Genomic DNA, 21,963 nt, shown 5'->3' with positions numbered 1-21,963 from the left:
TACTACTACTACTACTACTACTACTACTACTACTACTACTACTACTACTACTACTACTACTACTACTACTACTACTACTACTACTACTACTACTAACTACCAGCGCGCGCAATAGCATGTTTGTCTGTGTGATGGGGGTGATAGGATGGATCACGACCAGGTGGGTTAGGCTCGTACCTTAGGCGAAAGATTAGCCTGCACCCCCCACCTCTCCTCCTCCCCAATACAGGAGCAACAAACGAGAAAACAGTTAGGACAGAGGACCGACCAAAAAAGCCCGGTCCCAAAGTGGTCTAGTAGTCAAAATGCAGATGCCAACCATGTGGCAGGGGGAAAAAGCCTTTCCGGGGCGAAACCCCCAAAGAGCAGCGTGTTTCCTGCAAGCCCGACGCTGAAGTTGGTGAAAATGATGCAAGGCCTCGGGTTCTGATAGATCGATCCGCGGGTGTCTCCATGCGGTGGAGCAGCCTTGTTCATGAGATGATCTGCTGGGGTCGAGATCCTTTCCATGCCTAAGGTAACTACTATAGTAAGTGGTTAAGTTGTTTAACTTACCACGTATTTGTCACACATGCACGTGGACTTGGGGGTGAGGTGGAAGGGGGTGTGCGTGTCGGGCGAATGAGAGCGAGAGAAGCAGCCACCGACCGCAGGCCTGAGATTGAAGAAGTTAAGGAACAGAAACCAAGCTTGCGGGAAGCGTAACAGGATAATGGGTCGCAGTCATCCATGGTTCATGGTTCATGTCTGTCTTCAGTGCATGGTACCTGTGTTTCTCCAGGCTAAGTGGCTTACTATCCTATCTAGTTTAGTCTGGGTAGTCTAGCCCTTTCGGTCCGGTGAGTTTCGGCCACGCCGGTTGCCAAAAACAACACCCACGCGAGTTGAAGACGGCCTTGGCTATTAACACTGCCACTGATTGGCGGGATGGTCACGGGGTTCGGGTACAAATCGGCGCTGCCAAAAAAAAGAACAGAAGAAAAAAAAGAAAAACCGAGAAGAAGAACGGACAAAATCTGCAAACAAGCCACAGACTAGTCCCGTTCCTGCCAACCCTCCTCGATCTATCCATGATCCATGATGGCCTAAGACCCAACCAAGTATGCACCGAGTAAGTAATGTGCTGTATGTATGTACGTACTGTACTGTAATGCACTATACTACACCGTACTGTACCGTACCCATCAACAAATCAATCATCCTACCAGTGCGCCTGTTCTCGGAGCCGAACCTTCACTGTATCGAAGAATTTAAGGTAATGAAGGTAAGGTAGTTAGTGTACTCTCGCCTATCCCGGAATTTCCTGGATTCCTTCCTGGCACCAGAACCTTAAACTTGTGCAAAAGAGTCTTATCATCAGCTAGCTCTAACCTGATTTATAACATGATCATCCCCCTTTTTCGCTTCTGACATATCTGGTCTGAGCGTCGATAACTCACGATCATTGAACACCTAGTATGGAGTACGGAACACAGTACAATCATTATTTACTAGTTATACTTCCCTAGTGGCTGGTGCTGGTGACTGGCAGGTGGCGGTCTGAGGACTGCCCGAGGCAAGGTCGAGTCGATTTGTAGTCCAGTCTCTACTTTGACTTTCCGCACTTCGGCTTCATTCCTTTATCTCCGGCCCCCGGCTCGGACTTCTAATTGTCATGGATAGTTGGACAGACTAATACTCATCTACCGGTAATTAATCCTGTATCCTTTGCAGGTAGCTCTCAACTCCCCAGGCATTCTGTGTCAATATATCGGTCATAGTGAGTAGCATGGTAATGTTAACTTTACCCCCCCCTCCCCTGCGAGACCTGGGAGAGCGGTGGGTTCGTATCGGGGGAAAGTTGTTCCTTCAGATACTTTTGTTTCCGACGGACAGACGGCTTTATCTTCCGACCCTATCATCCGAAGTTTTTCTTTCTTGTTGTCTTCGTTTCGCGGGGTCTGCCTGACCCATTTTCAGTTACGATACGAGATTACTACGTATAGTCTTGTTTTCTTATGTCCTGACACACAAATCTTCAGCCATAAGTTACCGGTATCTCTAATCCCTAACCCTGACATGCCCTACAATGATCATGCCCTCTACTCGCGCTAACTTAGTCTGCCAGTCGCACCAGATCGACCGACCCCTTTGCCCCCCCTCTGTCCGATGCCCAAATCACCCCCCTTCCCCCGCGAGACTCATCTGGGCCAATCTAGATCTTCGGCATGGCCGCTGCCATCGGTTGAGACTCATTACACCATCGATTTCCTCCTTTCCTCCCCATCGGATCCGAGCAAAATTACCTACTACTTGGTATGTATGAAAGCAGATTTGCCACTGGCGGTCTCAGAGAGGAAGTGGCTGTATACCGTGTTGTGAGCAGGTAGGTACTGTACCTTATCCCACCCCGCGACCAGTTGGCTGCCACTTTAATGCTTGGTTCTACTACAAAAATTACTGGTACGCATTACTAGTATTCTAACCTCCGACCTTCATTCGTTCTTTACCTCACATATTTCTACATGATTCTCGTTTCTCTTCCCTCTCTGCGCCTCCTCCAATGGACAGCGGACCGCTCTTCGGGCGTATCATCTTTTATTGGCAGTGCCTGGACCGAGCTCGGCCCTAGTCTCATGATCAATGCATGCTCCCCTCATCTTTAACCCTCCCTTTCGTACCCCGTCTTCATCCCCATCGGGCCATATCTGCTGTCGTCCGATGGCCAGTGAGACATATCACCCGCATGATCTCACTTAGAAATCATGAGCCGTATCTCACAAGATCACTGACGGCGGTGTTTCGGCCGCGAGCGCCCGGTCGAGTACCTGTTGTACCAACCCCGACCGTTCCTCGTCTCTCCATGTCCGTATGGTTTTCCATAGTGTCTCGTCAATTGGACATCTCATCTGCGCGCACAACTTGACATATGAAGCAGTCGCCTGTGCACGCCCTAAACGCACTTTCTCGAACGAGGTATCGATATCACGAGATAGCATCTCGCTGGCTAGCGCCGCCAAGGCCTTTTGGGGACCGCGTAGATCGACTTCGCCACCCTGCGAGGCTTCCCACTTCCCTAATTGGTCGAGGACTGCGCAAAGCTCTCTATACAGTGTTGTTTGCACGTTTCTGCCTCCGCGTCCCAATGCTCGGCGCAGGTTTGGCACAATACCCTCCAGGTGTTCCTGTACAACTGGATCGTTGTTAGCGCCCGATAAACTTACAGACCGGCTGCATGGGAACCTACCACTTGCTGATCGATGCGATACAGGTTGGCAACAATGCAGGAGACATTCGACACATGCGGCTAACGTATCATCGAGAACTTGACTAAAGAATTTGTCAGTTCCCATCCGAGCTGATTTGTTTAGTTTGAACAAATATCGGCGATGGAGGTCCGTAAGAGCCACAAGGTGCAATCATTAGTGGTCCAAGTATTTCATTGGACCTCCAAGCCTCCATTGGCGAAGGGATCCGACTTACGTAGGTCTCCGGCTGCTTCCTACATCGACTTCCATTGGATCCCCGTCCTCTTCTATCTGGTCCAACACTTGAGTGACGATGCTGATGGTCTCTGGTATAAAATCGAGGTCCTCGCGCGCTTGCGACACCTCGCCAAGAATAATGAGGGCATGAGGCCGGTAGGTCACGTTGTTTCGCTTGGCTTCTCGGAGGGTAATCGTCTTGTTTAGCCATACGCGTCAGTTTGGAGTCTCGAAACACAAATGGGTTAGAGCTGCGGAAGGGAATACCTTCATAGCCTCTGCCAACTGAGGCTTCGCCTCCCATAACCTTTTCGCCTGCTTTGCGAATCTTGCAAAGGCTTTGAGCACCACTTCTTTCCCATCCCATGTTTTACCAGCCAACGCCTTTTCCAAAACAGGCCATATGTGTTCGCTCGTGGCAAGATCCAGCTCAGCATCAAGAGACGTGATAGCATTTGCAAGTCCCAGTGCGGCTGTGTGCTTAATAGCCCAGCGCGCTGATTCCAGGCTTTGAGACACAAGGTCAACAATCTCCTTGATGTAGAGTGACACTGCGCGGTTACCACCGACATTGTCCTGCCATGCTTTTTCGAATACTTCCCGAACATGGTCATCCAAGTCGTACTTAGATACAAAGATGAATGGCAGTGCCGCCGTGGCGAATGCTATAAACCGGTCATTAGCTAGCTTTGACGTCGAAAGCAAAATCTCAGCCGAGATAGCACGCTGATTGGTGTCTTCTGCTGTGAGGTATAATTTCTTCGCGTGCTCGACCGTGCTCAAGAACCGCTCATCAGAAGCAAGGCGCATCAAATACCCGATTGAGGAGCAATAGGACGCGCTAACAGTGTCATTACGATCTACCACGTATTTCCCAAGGAGCTGAATAAAGCGGTCTGCAAAGGGACGAAATAATGTGGTTCGCATGCTTAGGAGCACCAGGACACGACTGCAGCCCACCTTGGACGGAAGACTCACTGCTGAGCGCAGTACTCCCTCTAGCCTCAAGGCAAATTCTTTCATGCTCTCTACATCGAGCATATCAATGAGGTACCGCTCGATGACTTCCATCATAGGCGACGTGCGGATGCTGGATAGACGCATTTTGTCGATATCCTGCCCCGTCAAGCCATACTTGTCGGCGTTGAGATGAACGTAGTTCATGGCCTGGGGCTCCAGGGAACTCAAGCAGCTTAAGAACTGTTCCATGATGTGAGGCACGAATGGGCGCAGTGGTTTTGCAGGGCTCTTCTTGATCATTTGAATCAGTGCTCCAATCGCGAATCCTTGAACTTCTTCAACCCCGGACTCCATGCCTTTGTCACTCAGCAGGAACGGGATAACAGTCTCCAGCATTGAACCAGCTTGCTTCGCATCGGGTTGGCTTGTCTCTAATGTGCGCATGATCATGTTGGTGATGATCTGGCAAAGCTTCATCGCTGAAACCCGGACTGTTTCTTTGATGTCATCCAGTAGCTTAAAGGCTTTAGTGAAGATCTCTTTGATATACCCCGCGTACATTTCCGGCTGGCGGCCCTGAATGAGGTCGGCAATTGCAGCGCAACTCGCTTGCCGAGCCCTCCATTCTCGTCCTGTCAGCATGCTCTTCAGTAGATCAGTTATGATCTCATCGAAATGAGCATCAATCACTTCCGTCGGATTCTTGACCAGGGCCCGCCATATTGTGTCCATCGATCGCTGCACATTTGGGTTCGGGTCGAATCTGTAGCGAAACAATTTCGGATAAATCTTGGGGTTCTTCGCAAGGTAGCCGTCCACGCTTGAGTCGGAGAATATGCTGCTTATTCCCAATTTGCTGAAAGCCGCACGGCTGGTCCAAAGGGCATTGTTCGAGGCCAGCGCCATGAACCGATAAACCAGAGTAGGATCCCCCGCTTCGGCAGCGAGGTTCATGATATCTTTATAGGTATTCACAGATGATCCACCCCCGGTTGGTAAGGCCCCTGGCTCGAACAATTCGGTAGAATCGTTGACCCGGCCTCCTCTTAGATTTGACTTGCCTTCAGTAAAAGAATCCACCAGATCACGCACCAGGTCGTCCTTCAGTCCCCGGTCACCAATTCCGTAAACGAGACTTAAGCCTTGCGCTCCGGTCTCTTGGACGACTTCTTCGCGATCAACAAGCAAATTGCTAAATGACCGCTGGCAATCTCGCAGACGGGCTTGCATCTCAGGCAGATGACCGCAGTTTTTGACAAGGCTCAAAAGCCATATAGCAGCGGCCTTTCGCAGTGAGGGTTTTGAGGCACTGCAGCTAGATAAGATTTTGTCGCATACCTCAGCGAGGACTGATTCTGGGATCGCGGACGCGGGAATCGCTTCGTCCACATCAAATTCCAGTACCAGTGACCTAGATCTCCAGCCAGCTGCAGCATTGCTAAGTGCCTCGCCGACTGTGAAGTGAAGCTCTGAGTTGCGATTCTCATGAAGATCATAGAGGGCTTGCGTTAGTCCATCGAGTCCTACACCAGTAGAGTCACCTCCGGAGATGGCCATTGATAACAGTCCAATCGCCATGATGGCCACTTCATTCTCTGCCTTGGCCGCCTGAACAAGTCTTTCTTTAATTGTGACCCATTTAGATTCAGGAAGCATAGAAAAGGACAGGAGATTAGAAAGACCAAGTCTCCCAACTGCAGCCTGGGCGGACCGGCAAAGGAGAGAGTCTCGAGCGTTCTCTACCATATCAGAAACGGTGTCAATGAACCGTCTCACATAGGCTTCCGGCACTTTAAGAATCATGTTGCGGAACGCAAGCCTGCTCAATAAGTAAGACAGAGCCATAACTGCACCCCTGACCCTAAGTGCGGCCTCCCCGATTGCAGCCTTCCACTCCACCATCAAGTCCGACAGTTCAGTGATGAGTGCAGTCAAATCCGTGGTCGAAAAGGCGGGATGCGAAGCCAGAATGCCAATCGCTCGGGCAGAAGCGTCCTGTACCTCCTGATCATTACTGTTCAATGGTTTCCCAAGTGCCAATGTTTGCGGCACCACCTTCTCAAGTATGTTGTTGGGGCTCAGGGAAGCTATGCTGATGAAGAGCCTCCCGCATTTTTGTGTGCCTTTCCTGTTCTCGCGAGATAAGCCAGCGAGCGCACTCGAGAGAAATAGGGCAATTGGTTCGTCGTCAGTAGATCGAAGGTAGCTTCTCAAAGCATCTCGTGCTTGTTGATCAGAGCTAAGCATCACATCCAATTTGACATCCCAATCATGTTCTATCTCAAAACCGGCCTCTGAAGCGGAGATGGATTCCCAAAGCAACATGTTACGAAGAAACTCGATAGCCGCTGGGAAGGCGTTCTGGTAAGGCCCCGTTAGTATGTCCAATGCAGACGAACCAGATATGCCTTGCGATGGAGTGGTGCCAAATAGAAAGCGCACCGCGTCAGAGAATCTCGGAAAACAGTACCATGCAGATAGCTCATTGGAGGACAATTTATGATCGTGATTGGAATTTTGGAGTCGGAACCAGTAAGGATGCAGGCCTTTCTGTCCCTCCTCTACCACTTCATGATGCTTTTCTGAGCCGCTAGCAATGGCCATGAGATCTATCCATCGGGCGATAACATCATTGTAAGGTAAAAATCTGTTCGCAAATCGTACTGCTGCATACTGAGGGCCGCGGACAACAGTAAACCCGGTCAGAGGGTCCTCTTGTTCAGGCTGATTACTCATTTGCTGAAGGAGAAAGGGTCGCAGTTGCGCTTCAAAGTCATGATCCCATTTCTTCATTGAAGAACTGAGAATATTTCCTAATGCCTGTTCGATACTGACGAAGATCTGAGTGCTTGAATCATCAGAGCTGAGCGATGTAAATAGCCATTTGATAAGTCCAAAGCCAGACAAAGCATCCTCTCCCTTCTGGACCTGAAAGTCTGCTTTGGGAATCATGATACCAATACATTCGTAGGCCATGCCCCGCAAACTAAGTTCTGTCTGCGGGAGTTTTTGACCACTTGCCGCGGGACTAGGCCATCCTTGAGACTGGATGAAGTCTATCAAGCCTGCTATGAGCTTCGGTGCCATTTGTTGTAGATCATCTGGCGAGCCCATCCTCACAACCCAGGTAGTAAAATTGAAAATTTGTGTCCGTAGCTTGGACGCTTGCAGCCCTTGTATAGACCTCGCACTGTCTGATAGAAGGCCTTCCCCTATTACCTGCATAATGCGCTCTTTGTCCCTAGTCGCCTTGATTGATCTCCCTAGGAAGACCAGTAGTCTGATCTGCAGAGCAGGTCGCGCTGGCGCGGCCCCATCTGGTGTTCCTGCACCCAGGTAGAGATCGTACAACTGCCGTACAACATGGGGGTCCTCAAGACTTGGTACAAACCTTTTGAGGCATTCCTCGCCGATATCAGAGAGACGAGTGTTAGCATCCGCTGATGCAATCACAGCAGGCAGGAATCGCTCTGAATTGGCAAAGGCTCCGCTGGCTAGGAATCTGAGGACATTGACTTTAGTCTCAGTGAGATTTAGTCCACCATCGGAAGCATTCCATGTCTCGGAGATAGGAGCATCTTTGTTCAGAAAAGTGTAATCTGCTGGAGATAGTCCCGGGCATGTGGACTTATGCTTGTCCGCGGGGGAAAGAATAAGCAGTTTCTCAAACAGAGATGACAAAAATTGCGTATCTTGGTCAGAGAGACCCAAATGAGTCTTTAATTGCAGGTCCTCGTCACTATCCTTGGGTGGTAACTTCAAAAGCGGGAGAAGCCTCAGGACCAAGTTGAAGACAGTAGCAGCTTGATTGGTGGATGAGCCGATTTCCGAGATTCCTTGCAGTAAAGGAAGTAGGATCTCTACCCTTGCACTTGACCCAAGGCGATGAACACCTTGCTGAATATAGAGCAAATCAAAATGTCTAATCAGGTGAGATTTCTGTTCCTTGAACTGTTTCAACAAAGCCGCCACGGGGAGCTTGATAGTGGGGGATTGAACTCGGGTGTTGATGTGCTGACAAACCGAAATGACTTTGTTGCGAACCGCAATGCTCTCAGAGCCTAGTTTCAACAGCAGAGGTGTCAAATAAGTATTTAGGAGGGTCTGCAGTCTATCGTCCGAGTCCGCAAGGGCGATCCTAAGTTCAACCTTGGATATCAAGCTCAATTCGCGAGCTTCAGAGCTCACTGGGATATTGGTTTCCGAAGCCATGGCACGATCACACACGCTCGGAGAGAAGGAGAAATCAAGCAAATATTTTGACCAGACGGATTTCACATCGACGCGATGACTGGTATAAGCACAAGAAGAGATGGGGAGTTTTCAACTCTGTAGATCCCCGTTTAGGCAGGGGGGCTCAACGTCATCCTCAAACCTCAGGCATTCCGATATTTAGGGGACTGTTGATATTAGTCATCATCTAACCTGACTCCTCTCCTCGTAAGCTGTGTCTACATGTCACATGAACTTTTTGAAATGTTCAAGTGAACCAACCCCACTTAGCGCAGATTAATAAGCAATAACGTGCCATGCGAACTTATAATATACAGTTTTTCAAGTATTGAAATTCAATTTCCTCTAAAACAGACTTATATCCCTAATAAAAAACCCTAATGTAAAAGAATAATAAAAGGTATTCCCTAATAGAAAATCCTAATGTAATATGGACCCTAATAGCCCTAATAACCCTAATAATTTTAAAAATCCTAATGTAAGTAGTTGTAAAGCAGTTAATAAGCAGTTTAATGTAAGAGTAATGAAAAAGTTGGCATTGCATGAAATCTATGTTTTGTATAGGTAACTAGCTCGCTTGGCAGTCACATGACTAGACTGCCTAGTAAGCCATTTCATGCCACGCGACCGAAAAAACGAGGTCAGATCATCTGTAATCTGTCGTAAGCTGATCCGGTGAACGCAGGTCACGGCAGCTCTTTTTTAGGGTGGCGTGAAACGTTTGCCATGCACGTGATGCCAAGGCCATTACTAAGCAGGTTTTGTTCCACGCGACGCTAAAAAACGACACAACCGATCTGCAACCTCGCTCGGGGGATCCGTACTCCGTAGTTACCTAATTAGCTAACTTAACCATGGTAGTTACCTCAACTTGCATACATAAATTACCTTTTGTTGTGTTTTTATATAGTACAGTACAGTACACTATATCTACAGTACTGTACATCTAGGCACTGACATTTGATAATCCGATTGTATGCCATATCTGGATCTATGAGCTCGGTAGGTGTTGATATTAGCACCAAGACCACTTCGTTTACCCGCTCTCGGCTCACCGTCGGATTCCGGCAGGGATAGTCACTATCACAGACGCGATGTGCATGCTTGATAAATGAACGAGTAGCTTTCCCCTCACCTGTCATCATTCCTACTGGTTTCTACTCCGTACTATCTCACGATGGGCAAATTGGAGGACCAGAGGAAGCAGGCTAGCACCTGCTCTCTTCTTGCTACAACCCGCTCGCTATAGATTGGATTGCGTGTTCCTCATGCAATCAGCACCTTGCACGATGGACGTGCCCCGCCGCTGATTGCAGAGGACAGTACTCCGTAAGTACAAGTACAAATGACCCCCCTCGGAGCGCGCAACGGCGGCTTCGAGCAGCGTCGTACAGGTATATTCCTCACCACTCAGAGAAGACATTTGTTCTTAGATCTCTTGAGTGGGCTACGAGAGCTAGGCTGAACAGTCGGTAGTCTCACACGCGGCCATGCGGCTGTTTCTCCACCCCGTCCTTTGGATAGGGCCTTTTTTCTACTACCACCAAGCTTGCGCTCTTTTAGAAGTCTTTGAAGTGTATCAACCTATTTCCGTTGCAAGTGATGGGCACGATCAATGTGCAGGAGAGGAGCGCGTCTTAGTGGATTACGACTTTGGGAATAGTTATTCTCTCCCCTATGTCGGGTGAGTAAGGAGTCTCCTGCAGATCGACGAGAAACAGCACTGAACTGGACGTGCATAGATTCTATGAGCCTCCTCGCTGCAAATTTGACACCGTTCGCATCAACCTTACTGTCACCTCGATGGGCAGGCAATATGATCGTCTTGCGATTTTCTATCTTGGTGATACTGAATTGTGGCGCACATCAACTGCGGAACCAACCAGCGATGGCATTATTTGGACCTATCTCAAAGACATGTCACAATTCAACACCCTCTGGAAAGAGAAGCAAAAGATAATATTTGACCTAGGAAATATCATCACTGATGTCTATACGGGGCATTACAATACAACATTGACAGCCTATTTCTCCTACGAGGACAATGTGAAGACGCCAGATGCCATCTTGCCTATCTCTGCGAGAAGGTCAGTACAAAATGCGTCCAGCGAGTTTGAGCTTCCATCGGACAATGCGACTGTACTTCACCGATTCCCTCCGAATACCTCACGTGCTGTCGTTTCGATCGCCGCCACTGGTCAATCAACAGAAGAGTTTTGGTGGTCGAACGTCTTTACATCCGACTCGTGGTCTTTCAATAGCACCATCGGGGAGCTGTACGGATACTCTCCCTTTCGCGAGGTACAACTCTATATTGATGGCATTATGGCAGGCGTAGTTTGGCCATTTCCTATCATTTTTACTGGTGGGGTCGCGCCGGGTTTCTGGCGTCCAATTGTTGGCATTGACGCCTTCGACTTGAGGCAGCCAGAAATTGACATCACCCCGTGGTTACCCATGCTGCTGGACAACAAGACCCATTCTTTCGAAATCAGGGTCACGGGTCTCAACATATCTGAAGGCGGAGCTGTCACATTCTCTGATACAGTTGGGTCCTATTGGATCGTGACTGGAACTATCTTCTTGTATCTGGATGAATCTGCACCCCGGTTTTCGCCTGGTCGCAAGCCAATCTCAATAGCTCCGCCAGCGAAATTCACAGCGACGCGCAACCTTGTGCAGAATGCAGCTGGAGGGAATGTAACATTGATTTACTCCATAACAGCGCAGAGAACCTTTACAGTCCAGTCTGCCGATCATGCGTGGAGTCAGAACCTTTCCTACTCGAACTATGGAACTCTGAACCAGCAAGGTCTGAGCCAGAGTAACCTCCAGCATACTTCTGGCCGTAACCAGCTCACAGGAGGCAAAGTACTCAATGATGTCACATTTGATTATCCTTTACTTTGCAACCAGACTTACAATCTGGACGATGGGCTTACTATAAGTGCTTGGATGCGCAGAGGTCTTGACATTGAAGCTACAGGAGGCCTGGGGATCTCAACATACACTCTTACCTCAGGTCCTCTGAACTTGCACACCGAGCAATCGGGCACGGCATTCTATCAATCAACTTCAGACAATAGTGCTTCGTATGGCGAGACAAAAGACGTCTTTAAGAGCGACGCTGATGGTGTCTCATATAGTCGGGAAGTACACGCGATTAACGGCAGTTTGGTTTATGACACAGACAATTAAGAATTCCTCAAGTATCATAAATCACTAGCCGATTCTTTCCTTGTACCAAATAAGTTGATCTAAGCTATAAAAATCTTTGTATATAATAGATTTAACTGTTTAGATACTTCAGATGGACATTTCTTATCGGCACGTGAGCTTGATTGATAAGACAGCTCTTCTGTCGCCTCCTAGAGAGTTCCATCAGATTAACTTATCATACTGTGGCAATTAAGATATGTATAGCAAGAAGATAGCATGACTACGGTAAAAACAGAACTTAAGTATTCAGGTAGCCTGGGGCTTGCTCTTTCCTATCTGGGTTCACTGCTGACCAAGAACTCCAGGTCTTGTCCCAGATACTCTGGTTGCTGCCTTCGTGAGAACCAGCTGCAGCATTGAGCACTCTGAACCACCAAATAAGCGGCTCAAGCTGTCTTTAGCACCTCAAAGTCTAAGAAAACTCAATGGACCTCTGAAAACAGAAATCCCGCTGGGTTATATTCCGCTAGCACGATGTCATATCGGATTGGTAGGTGATCGTCAAATCCAAATACAAGCGTGACCTGGCATGGCCTCATTGAGGTTGAGTCTGCTAAAAGCTTCATCAAACAGAACTTCGCTCACTTAAGAAGTGCAGAAAGATTACTGCATTCATTCGAATATGTGTCACGCCTTCCTGTTGTCGTGCAGACAGTCACTGCCCCTTTTGTTCATTCTGATACCACTGTGATTGATGACAAATCTGGCAGCCTTCAGCTGAAGTTGTTAGCAGTGCCGGGACAGGAAGTAATCTTCTCAGATAGGATGACCGACCGCAAGCTCATTGATGCCATTGATGGCGGATTGATAGGAAGCTTGCCCTGCGCCGATCTATTTTTTAAGCGTGCGCCGTCTGTTTGCTACCAGGCAACCTTGCATCGGCTTCCTGATGGGAAGTCCTTCAAACTGGAAATTGCCATCCTTTGGAAGGACTCGACAGATATTCTAGATGCCAGAAGTCTATCTTCTACCTCATCCAGAGTCTTTTCGAGGTATGTTCTGAGACAGGGTGACGGTTCGCTCATGGAGCACACAGCACACACCGGAAGATATCAAGGGCAGGAGGCAAGCTGGTCACCACGCGATTTCTATGAAAATGTTCATGTACCACCTGATACGCCCACGGGCTCAGCCGAGATCAAATGCGCCCTGACAGAGTGTCAGCTCTTCCCCTTTCAGAGACGAACAGTCAGGTGGCTCTTGCAGAGGGAGGGCGTCAAATTATGCCCCGATGGACAGGTAATCCCTACTGAGTTGGATTCTAATAGTGATCTGCCAGCTTCCTTCATTCGTATCAAAGATGCGGATGGGAAGTGCTGTTATGCGAGCCATCTCCTCATGATTGTGACTGCAGATATTTCTGCACAGAGGACAGTCTTACGGGGCGGTATCCTGGCTGAAGAAATGGGCCTGGGTAAGACGGTCGAAATGATCAGTCTAATGTGCCTCCACCGTCGAGAATTACTATCTGAGACCCAATGTCCAAGCCCCATTGGTGGCTTGAGACCCTCCCGTGCAACTCTGATTATAACGCCACCTGCGATTCTCGACCAGTGGAAGGAGGAGATCCTGCTACACGCTCCGAGTCTTCGTGTTTTTCACTATGAGGGTATAAACCGTCACCATGAAATACCAGAGCGTGGGTTGGTTGATATGGTGGCTAATCACGATGTCGTGCTCACGACCTATAATGTTCTTGCTCGAGAGATTCATTTTTCGGGAAATGCTCCGCAGCGAAATCTCCGGCATGAAAAAAGGTTCGAGCCACGGAAGTCGCCTCTTGTTCAAATTCATTGGTGGCGAGTTTGTCTGGATGAAGCCCAGATGATAGAGAGTGGCGTCAGTAATGCAGCCAAAGTTGCTCGTTTGATTCCGCGCCAGTTGGCCTGGGCTGTGACTGGGACCCCTATTCGCAAGGACATCACAGACCTTCTCGGCCTTCTTCTATTTCTGCGCTATGATCCTTTTTGTGGTTCTATTTGGAATAGGTTATGCCGGTCATTTCGCCCTGTTCTGGCGCGTATCACTCAAACTATTGCTCTGAGGAATAGCAAAGATCGCATCCGAGGGGAGCTCCGCATACCACTTCAGAAAAGGGTTGTCATCACAATACCTTTTAATGCAGTTGAAGAGCAACATTACAGACAGCTATATGAGCAAATGTGCGAAGAGTGTGGGCTTGATATTTCAGGCGCACCTATCCACGAAAACTGGAATCCTAATGACTCATCAGTCATTGAGAGAATGAGGAGTTGGCTGGCCATACTTCGCCAGACGTGTCTTCATCCCAATCGCGGTCGAGGATTTACCGCTGGCACTAACGGTCCGTTACGCTCAGTCCAAGAAGTTTTAGAGGTCATGATTGATGAAAACGACGTGAGAATACATGCCCAAGAACGTGAACGTCTCTTATTGCGAATGCGTCGTGGGCAATTGCTGGAGAATGCTATGCGAAAACGAGAAGCACTTGAGCTGTGGAGGACTTGCTTTGAGAGAGCGAGTGTAATCGTCAACGATTGTCGAGGTCGACTGCAAACAGAGATCGAGAGACTTCGAGTATCGAACTTGGGCACTGATCAAGAATCGACACCGAATGAGCTGGCAACCAATGACGATAGTGAAGATTCGGACAAGAGTAACCGCATAGGTATCTACCGACAGAGGCTTCGCACTGCTCTCGAAGTCCAGCATATGGGTATATTCTTCATGGGCAATGCGTACTATCAGATCAAATCGGACCTCAAGCTCACTGACCCTGAGTCTGATGATTTCAAATCTCTCGAGCAACAGGAAGAGGAGGCGTATGCCACTGCCAAGTCCATCCGGAAAGAAATTTTGAAGGATGTGTCTAAGAAGGTAGGAAATCACATGAGAATAATCAGGGAGATGCTGCGCAACAAGCGATATGTGGCCATACCCAAGATGAAACCTCATATATACAACACAGGCGTAGAGGCTCGCCGTGTGCTCGAGAATTTCGAAGATTTTTGCGAGGCTATGAATAAACATGCTGCACAATACGACGAGTGGCGTCAGACCATGGTTCATCTTCTTTCCCAGTCGCTCATTGACCAGGAGGATGAATCGGAGCTTCAAGGCAACGAATACGAAAAATCTACCAAACATCAAGATGAAATGTACGTTTATATGGAGGCACTACGCGCCATGTTCGCTGATCGCCACGACTGCCTGACTGGGCAGAGGAACGTGCTTATTGCTCATGAAGTCAAAGGCGGAGTCGCTCAGGCCCAAAAGGGCGAGGGCCCTTCACCAGAGCTGTTTCTGAATATTATGAACATGCGAAGTCGTATGAAGCCCGATCCTCAATTGGGCTCTCTTCGCGGTATTATCAGTGAGCTTCGCAGCTTGACCACATCCCTTGAATGGCAGGCAACTGAGGGAAGCACCCGGGCTCGGGCCGAAATGGAAATCACCAGTTTGGTGTTGAAGAATGCCAGTGCTATGGCTGCGGAGCATTCCAAGGTTATTTCAAGCCTGGAGAGAGAGGTTGAGATGTTTCGGGACACGATGAATTATCGCCTTGAGTACTATCGCCAATTACAGCAAATCTCTGACACCGTGGCTCCGTTCGACGAGGAGAGCGTCGGAAAGCCCTTAGATGAGGCCACCTTCGAGGCGAAGCTCACTCAAGAGAATGTTATTGATGGAAGAATATCGGCTTTGCGCGCAAAGCACCGCTACTTGATCCATCTTCGAGACGAACCGAGCGTGGATGAGTCCACAAGAATATGCGTGATATGCCAGTCAGGCTTTGAGATTGGTGAGTTGGCATCTCCTGACTAGTTGGAGCCAAGTTTTACTTACGACTATAAGGTGTTTTGACTGTATGTGGCCATCGCTATTGTCAACATTGTTTGGGCATATGGTGGCGTCAGCATCGCACTTGTCCTACATGTAAAAGAAGGTTGAAAGCGAACGATTTCCACCAGATCACATACAAGCCTCAAGAATATGTTGTGCAAGAAGAAAAGGCACCGACCAAGGCCATCTCTGAGCGACCATCTTCCACAAACTCAATCTACCATGATATCAGCTCGAGTACGCTAAATGAGATCAAGAATATCGATTTGAATTCTTCTTTTGGCACCAAGATCGATACTTTGGCTCGTCACATACTGTGGCTCCGTGAGCACGATCCTGGGGCTAAGTCAGTGGTGTTTTCCCAGTACAAGAACTTCCTTGAAATTCTAGCATCAGCCTTGTCCCGGTTCAAGATTGGGTTCAGCAGTGTTGACAGCAAAGATGGCATACAAAATTTTAAAAGTGACCCTGCGGTGAGAGCCATACCTGAGTTGTACGCAACGCTTTGAATTTCACAATACCAATGCTGACAGTCGCCTTTTTCTAGCTGGAATGCTTTCTCCTGCATGCCCGAGCCCATTCATCTGGGCTTAATCTTATTTGTGCAACAAATGTCATATTTTGTGAACCCTTGGTCAATACTGCAATCGAGCTTCAAGCCATTGCTCGCGTACATCGCATAGGCCAGCATCGACCAACAACCGTCTGGATGTATCTGGTCTCTGACACTGTTGAGGAGTCGATTTATGATCTGTCTGTGTCGCGTCGTCTAGCCCATATCATGCAAACGGAGGAACGGCAAGAAGACAGGCCATCAGAGTTTCCAGTAAATGGCGCTCATGGGATTGCAAGCACCACGTTGACTGAGACAGCAATTGATGCGGCGAATTCTCTTGAGATTCAGGATGCGCCTCTTTCCAAAATGATGGCGAGCGGCCCAATGGGTGGTGAACTTGTCCAGAAAGACGATCTATGGCGATGCCTTTTCAGGAAAGCCAACAGTACCCACATGGATGCCGCAGGTGAAGTCGCGAGGTTCTTGAGAGGCGAGGCCGCTGAGCAGAGAAGTGTGGCGTTGATGAATTCGTAACCTTGCCGATTTGATAGTTCTGAATTTGGTGGATGAACAAGCAATCTTCGGATTCCGGGGCCTGATGTGTGGTCGTGTCCCGATTCAGTACTGTATCTAGAGTGGAGCAATCGACAATACCATGTCGCAGATTAACAGCAATCCCCTTGAATGTGGGGCTTTCATGAGACAGGGCTTGTAGCAGTTTGAAGTGCCCAACCGCCCCATGTTCGCTGGTTCTGCTATCGATGTGTCAATACCAAGCCCTCCCATGTCACAGGCGAGCTGGTCCGTTCACACGCTTCTGTGAAGCGTAGTTATGCAATAACCTCAAGACGTTGACAAGACGGACCTATGAGCTACGGAATACCGATCATGCATATTGATAGTACTGCGTCTCGGTCCACTTCCCGGGTCAATACCGAACATCCAGTCCAGCTCCCACAACAATGACTGTTATACGAAGTTGAGGAGGGAGGCGCTCAAGCATCGTAATTTTGCTAATAGGCACCCCCGCGTCCCCAAACCTATTGCCTCTGGGATCTAAGCTTCCCCTCTCAATACTATCGCCCTCGTCATCACCATTGGCTGGAACCCTGAGCTTAACAGATTGCCAGTCTTGACAGAAGCCACTTGGGGGCTGTACAACAACTATTCACGTTAACGCACTCGGAGCCGGCTAGGTTACTAGATTGATGTTGATTTCGATTCAATCAAGCCCGCTAGTTGCTTGATGCAGCACGTCCTGTGAAATCACTAGCCTCAGATACTGCTAAGGCTTCACTTGCGTCCATGTCACCACCTTTGACTGCTACAGCAAAGCAAAGTTGGATTTCTCAGCTCAACGGGAATTGTCCAACATGCTCATGAAACAAACACAGTGAACAAACAGTTGCTAGATTACAAGTTTTGAGTTCGCGGTAATGCAATCCTCCAAGTGCGCTAAAATTCTCACATGAAAAGACGCCAGGCACCCAAAATGAGTGCAGCGGTACCGGTGCAGACACCCCTAGAGCACATATGTCAGTATACCATACTTCACGCAGCAAAGAATTGCGAGATCTTACATTAGCCATTGTAGAGTGGAGAATTTGACTGCTTCCACACGCTCCCTTAAGCCGGCAACCTCCTGCTCGATCCGTGTTTCTGTCTCCTTGATGCGCATTTCCTGTCCATTCGCTTCTTCACGAATCCTGCCTTTCTCGAGGTTCAGATCCAGGCGCACAGACGCCTGTGTGCGTCCAATCTCGTCCCGGAGCCGCGAGTTGAGCTTGGCAAGGTCTGCAGCGATCTTCTCGTGCGACGAGCGCGTCAGTTGCGCTTCGGTCGAGTCTGCATTTAGCAACTCGGAGCGGAGCTTGGCGAAGTCGACTTTTTGTGTATACGCCGATCGTTCGGTGTCTGGATGACGACAAGGTATAAGCATCTTAGTCATCTGCATAAATCTGCCATGTATCCCTACCTTCTCTTAGAACCATTGTACGGGTAAGATTTTGGATCGACTCTTCGATGATATCATTCAAGACTCTCATCATGGCGACAGCCTGCTCCTCACTGAACCCTTCATCCTTTAACCGCTGTACGAACTTCAGAGTATCGAAATGGTGATCCCGTTGCCGGACCGTGGAAGCATGGAAAGCGCGTCGAGCAGGCTTGAATGCGGCGACATAGACACCGTCATAGCGGATAGGATGGCCGAGGCTTTGTACAGCGGGAGGGCTGGTTGTGTGGCGGGCCAAGGCGAACCGCTTTGCGATCGCCGAGGAAGCACCAGTGGCCCGGGGTGTGGCGGAGTGACTGAGGGAGGAAGAAGAGAGGCCAGCTAGACTGTGTGATTGCCGTCTAGCTTGGTTCCAAGAACGTGTCAATTGCTGCTTCTGTTGGCGCGCTGCTGGAAGAGTGGTCGGGGGTGCAATAGTCGTCCGAGCAGAAGAGCCGTTCCAAGTAAGACGGGGCAGGATGGAACGGGGTACCTCCGCAACTGTCTTTTGAGACGCCATTGTTGACACGGAGTTATGGATACCAAAAGAAGTGATGGCCACACAACAGCGCGTGGTAGAGGATCCTAAGCCTGAGCCTGATCTGGGTCAAGAAGGATGGCGCATGATGAGGTGCCTGCCGGTTGACGATGACTAAACCCCGAAGTCGGGGACGGCGGGCCTCGCCTTGCCTGCATGTGATTACTGCCATTTACACACCTTCGACCGCATTCTGCGGTCAAAGCAGAGAGACTATTCTAACACGCAAGATGCCAGAATCCCGGGCTTTTCCGGCTCCTAGAAGCGTGGACGCCTCTGCATGTTCCTTTACAGTCGAGATATATATATATATATACATAGTTTACAATAGAACCGTGACTGATTCAAATTATACTTCACATAGCAACCATGTACAGTATACAGTACAAACCATTCATGCCCCTAAAGCAATTAGTTTATTTTCCTCGGTACCCAACGCGAGCTCAGTTATTCCAATTTCACCCAAATCCATCTAGATCACTTTTAGGAGAAAGCCAGACCATAGCATTTCTTCAGCCCATCTATAGCTCGAACAGCTCCTTTAATAACTTCATGGTGTCATCGGGGTTTTGGACGGCATGACCGATTGTCCTAGGGTCGCTGTAGATCTCGTAGTCATTGCCTCCCTCAAAGCATTTGTCTCCAAAGAAGTGAATCGTCTTGTACTCCACGCCAGATATCTCCTTCTCAGCGGCGACATGCTTCAGGCAGTAGGTTTTGTCCCAGCCAGTAGGGAAAACATCGAAGGAGATCTGGCCGCCAATGGAGTAGCTAAGTCCACTGTGTGATCAGCAACAAGGAAGTATAGGGTGTGTGGAGGTGCCTATCCCAGGACTCACGTGAGACCCCAATCAGGGAACTTCTTCTTGAGAGCTTCCACCAAGTCTCGACGGATGTGATGCACATCATCGTATCTGTAGAGAGGAAAATAGTCAGTCAAGCTCGACTCGCACGCAGACCGCTAGACCTGAGGGGATACACACGCTTGGAACTCATTTCTCTCGTCGAAGCTAGCGTTCCTGCCAATAGGGCTGACATTGATCATTCCGTTGCGAAACTCGATGAAGGTACCACGCTTCTTAGGAATCTTCAGGTCCGCGATGTATTTAAGGCAGAAGTTGACCAGCTCCTGGTATCTTTCCTCTCCAATCCACTCAATGAAGCTGGTACCAGCGAGCGGCTGTCCAAGACGGAAAGCAGTCAAACCGTTCTCCGGGAAGCAAAAGTCAAAGAGGGATGTGACGTTTGTTGTAGCTGAGCCGAGTTGTTCTTGCTGCTTGGCGAAGTCCGATCCACCAACCTAGGCATTATTAGATCGCTGAGGGCCAGGTTTCCATCTGAAGGACTGACATATCCGATAGCACACTTGTGGCGGAGTCGAGAGAGGAGTTCCAGCATTTCTGGCGTGGCACCCTAGTCACAGGCGATCAACCATTAGTCGCGCGGTCGCTTGATATCAAAGACAGCAAGATCAATTGATCCAAGTGCACAACTTCTGAGATCGAGGGAGTAGCTCACCCTTCTCGGGAGGGACAGTGTGTTGTCAACATCGAAAAGACAAATGGTCCCCTGCAAAGGCCGATTCGGCAAAGATGGATACACGCCTGCGCCTTCAGCCATGGTGCCAAATACAATTAAGAGATTTGGTTTGTGAACTTGGTGTGGAAAGCGAAGAGTAGAAAGGGGAGACTTTCAATAGCCACCCGAGAGCGACAAGAGGGTGGAAATGACTCGAATTCAGGGGTGGAAGGCCGCATGCGGTGAAGTGGGGAGGTGATAGCGGGGTCTAGCTCAGGCATCAAGGCTGCACTGTGTGAAGACAGTCGAGGTCGAGACAGTCGATCCACGTGGGTCCCAATGGCTTATCGATAACCTTGATAAGTCCCACAGCTTCGATGACCTACGTACTGTAGGTTGCTTTGTCCGGTTTCGTTCCTCCTGCATTGACCAGCAAGGGCAGCCGGAGACAGATTGTCTCACATGTCAACTCTATGATGATTATTGGGCACTTTACGTGGTACCTAAGCAGCATTGTGAGAAAGACTGTGGCCGACTAGAATCGTAAATTTGAAGTACCAAAAAACTGCAACCAAGGACAGTATGGCTGAAGACACTATTACCCACATTGATACCGTAGGAAGAATGAATAAATTTAAGAGGCCACATGGTTGCTGCACACAGGAATGAGTATCCCACTCCGCATTGTCACATGCCAATGATCTCAACGGCCCATTGTAGTCTGGAATACCTTGGCCGCCAATTCACTCAACAGCCGAGCACGGTCAGTCTGAGGCAGCTCCAGAAAGACCTCGTAGACACTTTTTCCCTTTGCGTCACGTACCGCTCCAAGTCGATTACCCGCGACAGCTCCGGCGAGCGCCCCGGGAGCATTACCAATGATGAACCCCAGTGCGCCGCCACTGATACCGCCAACAACGGACCAGAAGCGTGACGTAGGACGGGTTTGTGTGCGACCATCAGCATCGGTGGCATCACTCGCAAGGCCCTCTTCGCGTAGCATCTCCTCAAAGACAGAGCCAAATTGCTCCGATGCCCGCTGCTCTCTATCAGCAGCGGAACCGAAGCCGAAAGCGGACCATGGGAAACCACCAGCACCTCCTTGAGGTATATCATATTCTTCATCCGCCTCATCTGCTAATCGTGTCACATCGTAATCGCGCCGGCGTGATATATCCGATAATGTGTAATAAGCATCGTTGATCTCTTGGAACCTACGAGTCCGAGCTGGCCTCTCAGCCGAATCGGCAGGCACTCGATCGGGGTGCGATTTCAGTGACTCTCTGTAGATGTGTCAGTGTTGTGCTGGCTCTAAACAAATCAGTAACGTGCCGCACCTTTTGTATGCATTGCGAATTTCTTGTTGGCTTGCATTAGGAGATACCCCAAGAATTTTATCTGTATGAATGACGAAGTCAGTCTGCTATCAGCGTGTCTTCAAATTCGCGGTGGCCCTCTTACAAAGGTCTCTCTGTCCTAAGAGGAAAAGTGAGTATGCGTTCTGCTCGAATATGTGCTGAAATCTGTTGAGATGCACTCACTCGCCATAGTTGGTTACAGTCAGTTTGCTTAGGAAATTCAACTTGGTAGACGAATGCCACCAACTTGTTCTGCACTATGAGCTATGTCAGTGGACTTGAGGCAAAAGTGGTTACTGAAG

General features: G+C 49.1%; 7 protein-coding genes across 7 annotated transcripts; 2 read left to right on the top strand and 5 right to left on the bottom strand.

The window, feature by feature from the left end:
- Positions 1-108: 108 nt before the first annotated feature.
- Positions 109-668, bottom strand: BO82DRAFT_359403 (uncharacterized protein). Its single transcript, XM_025636569.1, has one exon. It carries the CDS (start codon positions 508-510, stop codon positions 301-303), a length of 210 nt encoding a protein of 69 aa, XP_025486328.1. The 5' UTR covers positions 511-668; the 3' UTR covers positions 109-300.
- Positions 669-2,472: 1,804 nt separating this feature from the next.
- Positions 2,473-8,778, bottom strand: BO82DRAFT_322491 (ECM29 family proteasome component). Its single transcript, XM_025632772.1, has 4 exons — positions 3,732-8,778; positions 3,463-3,662; positions 3,227-3,309; positions 2,473-3,172 (listed from the first exon to the last, which is right to left on the bottom strand). The coding sequence occupies exons 1-4, from the start codon at positions 8,634-8,636 to the stop codon at positions 2,757-2,759; spliced, it is 5,604 nt and encodes a 1,867-aa protein (XP_025486327.1). The 5' UTR covers positions 8,637-8,778; the 3' UTR covers positions 2,473-2,756.
- A 1,048-nt stretch (positions 8,779-9,826) lies between these two features.
- On the top strand, positions 9,827-11,893 carry BO82DRAFT_347735 (uncharacterized protein). Its single transcript, XM_025633799.1, has 2 exons — positions 9,827-10,341; positions 10,400-11,893. Exons 1-2 carry the CDS (start codon positions 10,148-10,150, stop codon positions 11,853-11,855), a joined length of 1,650 nt encoding a protein of 549 aa, XP_025486326.1. The 5' UTR covers positions 9,827-10,147; the 3' UTR covers positions 11,856-11,893.
- Positions 11,894-12,177: 284 nt separating this feature from the next.
- On the top strand, positions 12,178-17,017 carry BO82DRAFT_322485 (putative SNF2 family helicase/ATPase). Its single transcript, XM_025632771.1, has 4 exons — positions 12,178-12,366; positions 12,450-15,657; positions 15,711-16,171; positions 16,246-17,017. Exons 2-4 carry the CDS (start codon positions 12,642-12,644, stop codon positions 16,786-16,788), a joined length of 4,020 nt encoding a protein of 1,339 aa, XP_025486325.1. The 5' UTR covers positions 12,178-12,366; positions 12,450-12,641; the 3' UTR covers positions 16,789-17,017.
- A 347-nt stretch (positions 17,018-17,364) lies between these two features.
- BO82DRAFT_359395 (CCDC90 family protein) lies at positions 17,365-18,337 on the bottom strand. The gene is made up of 3 exons (XM_025636568.1): positions 18,230-18,337; positions 17,835-18,168; positions 17,365-17,776 (listed from the first exon to the last, which is right to left on the bottom strand). The coding sequence occupies exons 1-3, from the start codon at positions 18,243-18,245 to the stop codon at positions 17,719-17,721; spliced, it is 408 nt and encodes a 135-aa protein (XP_025486324.1). The 5' UTR covers positions 18,246-18,337; the 3' UTR covers positions 17,365-17,718.
- A 785-nt stretch (positions 18,338-19,122) lies between these two features.
- sec53 (phosphomannomutase SEC53) lies at positions 19,123-20,549 on the bottom strand. Its single transcript, XM_025636567.1, has 5 exons — positions 20,304-20,549; positions 20,136-20,198; positions 19,769-20,085; positions 19,625-19,699; positions 19,123-19,556 (listed from the first exon to the last, which is right to left on the bottom strand). Exons 1-5 carry the CDS (start codon positions 20,403-20,405, stop codon positions 19,307-19,309), a joined length of 807 nt encoding a protein of 268 aa, XP_025486323.1. The 5' UTR covers positions 20,406-20,549; the 3' UTR covers positions 19,123-19,306.
- A 273-nt stretch (positions 20,550-20,822) lies between these two features.
- On the bottom strand, positions 20,823-21,961 carry BO82DRAFT_436871 (putative DnaJ chaperone (Caj1)). Its single transcript, XM_025641149.1, has 4 exons — positions 21,845-21,961; positions 21,765-21,779; positions 21,641-21,701; positions 20,823-21,586 (listed from the first exon to the last, which is right to left on the bottom strand). The coding sequence occupies exons 1-4, from the start codon at positions 21,849-21,851 to the stop codon at positions 21,007-21,009; spliced, it is 663 nt and encodes a 220-aa protein (XP_025486322.1). The 5' UTR covers positions 21,852-21,961; the 3' UTR covers positions 20,823-21,006.
- Positions 21,962-21,963: the final 2 nt, after the last annotated feature.

This window comes from Aspergillus uvarum, assembly GCF_003184745.1.
Source record: "Aspergillus uvarum CBS 121591 unplaced genomic scaffold BO82scaffold_93, whole genome shotgun sequence".
Lineage (NCBI taxonomy): Eukaryota > Fungi > Ascomycota > Eurotiomycetes > Eurotiales > Aspergillaceae > Aspergillus > Aspergillus uvarum.
The sequence above is the reverse complement of the archived record's forward strand: the minus strand, read 5'-3'. Positions and strand labels throughout refer to the sequence as shown.

What these genes read in the sequence shown, in the direction of transcription:
- BO82DRAFT_347735 (XM_025633799.1), top strand. Translation starts at nt 10,148, where the DNA reads ATGCGGCTGTTTCTCCACCCCGTCCTTTGGATAGGGCCTTTTTTCTAC. An exon ending in TATTCTCTCCCCTATGTCGG is followed by an intron (nt 10,342 to 10,399) that starts GTGAGTAAGGAG and finishes GGACGTGCATAG; the next exon opens with ATTCTATGAGCCTCCTCGCT.
- sec53 (XM_025636567.1), bottom strand. Translation starts at nt 20,405, where the DNA reads ATGGCTGAAGGCGCAGGCGTGTATCCATCTTTGCCGAATCGGCCTTTG. An exon ending in ACAAGTGTGCTATCGGATAT is followed by an intron (nt 20,086 to 20,135) that starts GTCAGTCCTTCA and finishes AATAATGCCTAG; the next exon opens with GTTGGTGGATCGGACTTCGC. An exon ending in TTCCCTGATTGGGGTCTCAC is followed by an intron (nt 19,557 to 19,624) that starts GTGAGTCCTGGG and finishes CAGTGGACTTAG; the next exon opens with CTACTCCATTGGCGGCCAGA.
- BO82DRAFT_359403 (XM_025636569.1), bottom strand. Translation starts at nt 510, where the DNA reads ATGGAAAGGATCTCGACCCCAGCAGATCATCTCATGAACAAGGCTGCT.
- BO82DRAFT_322485 (XM_025632771.1), top strand. Translation starts at nt 12,642, where the DNA reads ATGACCGACCGCAAGCTCATTGATGCCATTGATGGCGGATTGATAGGA. An exon ending in CCAGTCAGGCTTTGAGATTG is followed by an intron (nt 15,658 to 15,710) that starts GTGAGTTGGCAT and finishes TACGACTATAAG; the next exon opens with GTGTTTTGACTGTATGTGGC. An exon ending in ATTTTAAAAGTGACCCTGCG is followed by an intron (nt 16,172 to 16,245) that starts GTGAGAGCCATA and finishes GCCTTTTTCTAG; the next exon opens with CTGGAATGCTTTCTCCTGCA.
- BO82DRAFT_322491 (XM_025632772.1), bottom strand. Translation starts at nt 8,636, where the DNA reads ATGGCTTCGGAAACCAATATCCCAGTGAGCTCTGAAGCTCGCGAATTG. An exon ending in AGTTGGCAGAGGCTATGAAG is followed by an intron (nt 3,663 to 3,731) that starts GTATTCCCTTCC and finishes TGGCTAAACAAG; the next exon opens with ACGATTACCCTCCGAGAAGC. An exon ending in GGAAGCAGCCGGAGACCTAC is followed by an intron (nt 3,310 to 3,462) that starts GTAAGTCGGATC and finishes CAAATTCTTTAG; the next exon opens with TCAAGTTCTCGATGATACGT.
- BO82DRAFT_359395 (XM_025636568.1), bottom strand. An exon ending in TCCACTCTACAATGGCTAAT is followed by an intron (nt 17,777 to 17,834) that starts GTAAGATCTCGC and finishes TATGTGCTCTAG; the next exon opens with GGGTGTCTGCACCGGTACCG.
- BO82DRAFT_436871 (XM_025641149.1), bottom strand. An exon ending in ATTCGCAATGCATACAAAAG is followed by an intron (nt 21,587 to 21,640) that starts GTGCGGCACGTT and finishes ACACATCTACAG; the next exon opens with AGAGTCACTGAAATCGCACC.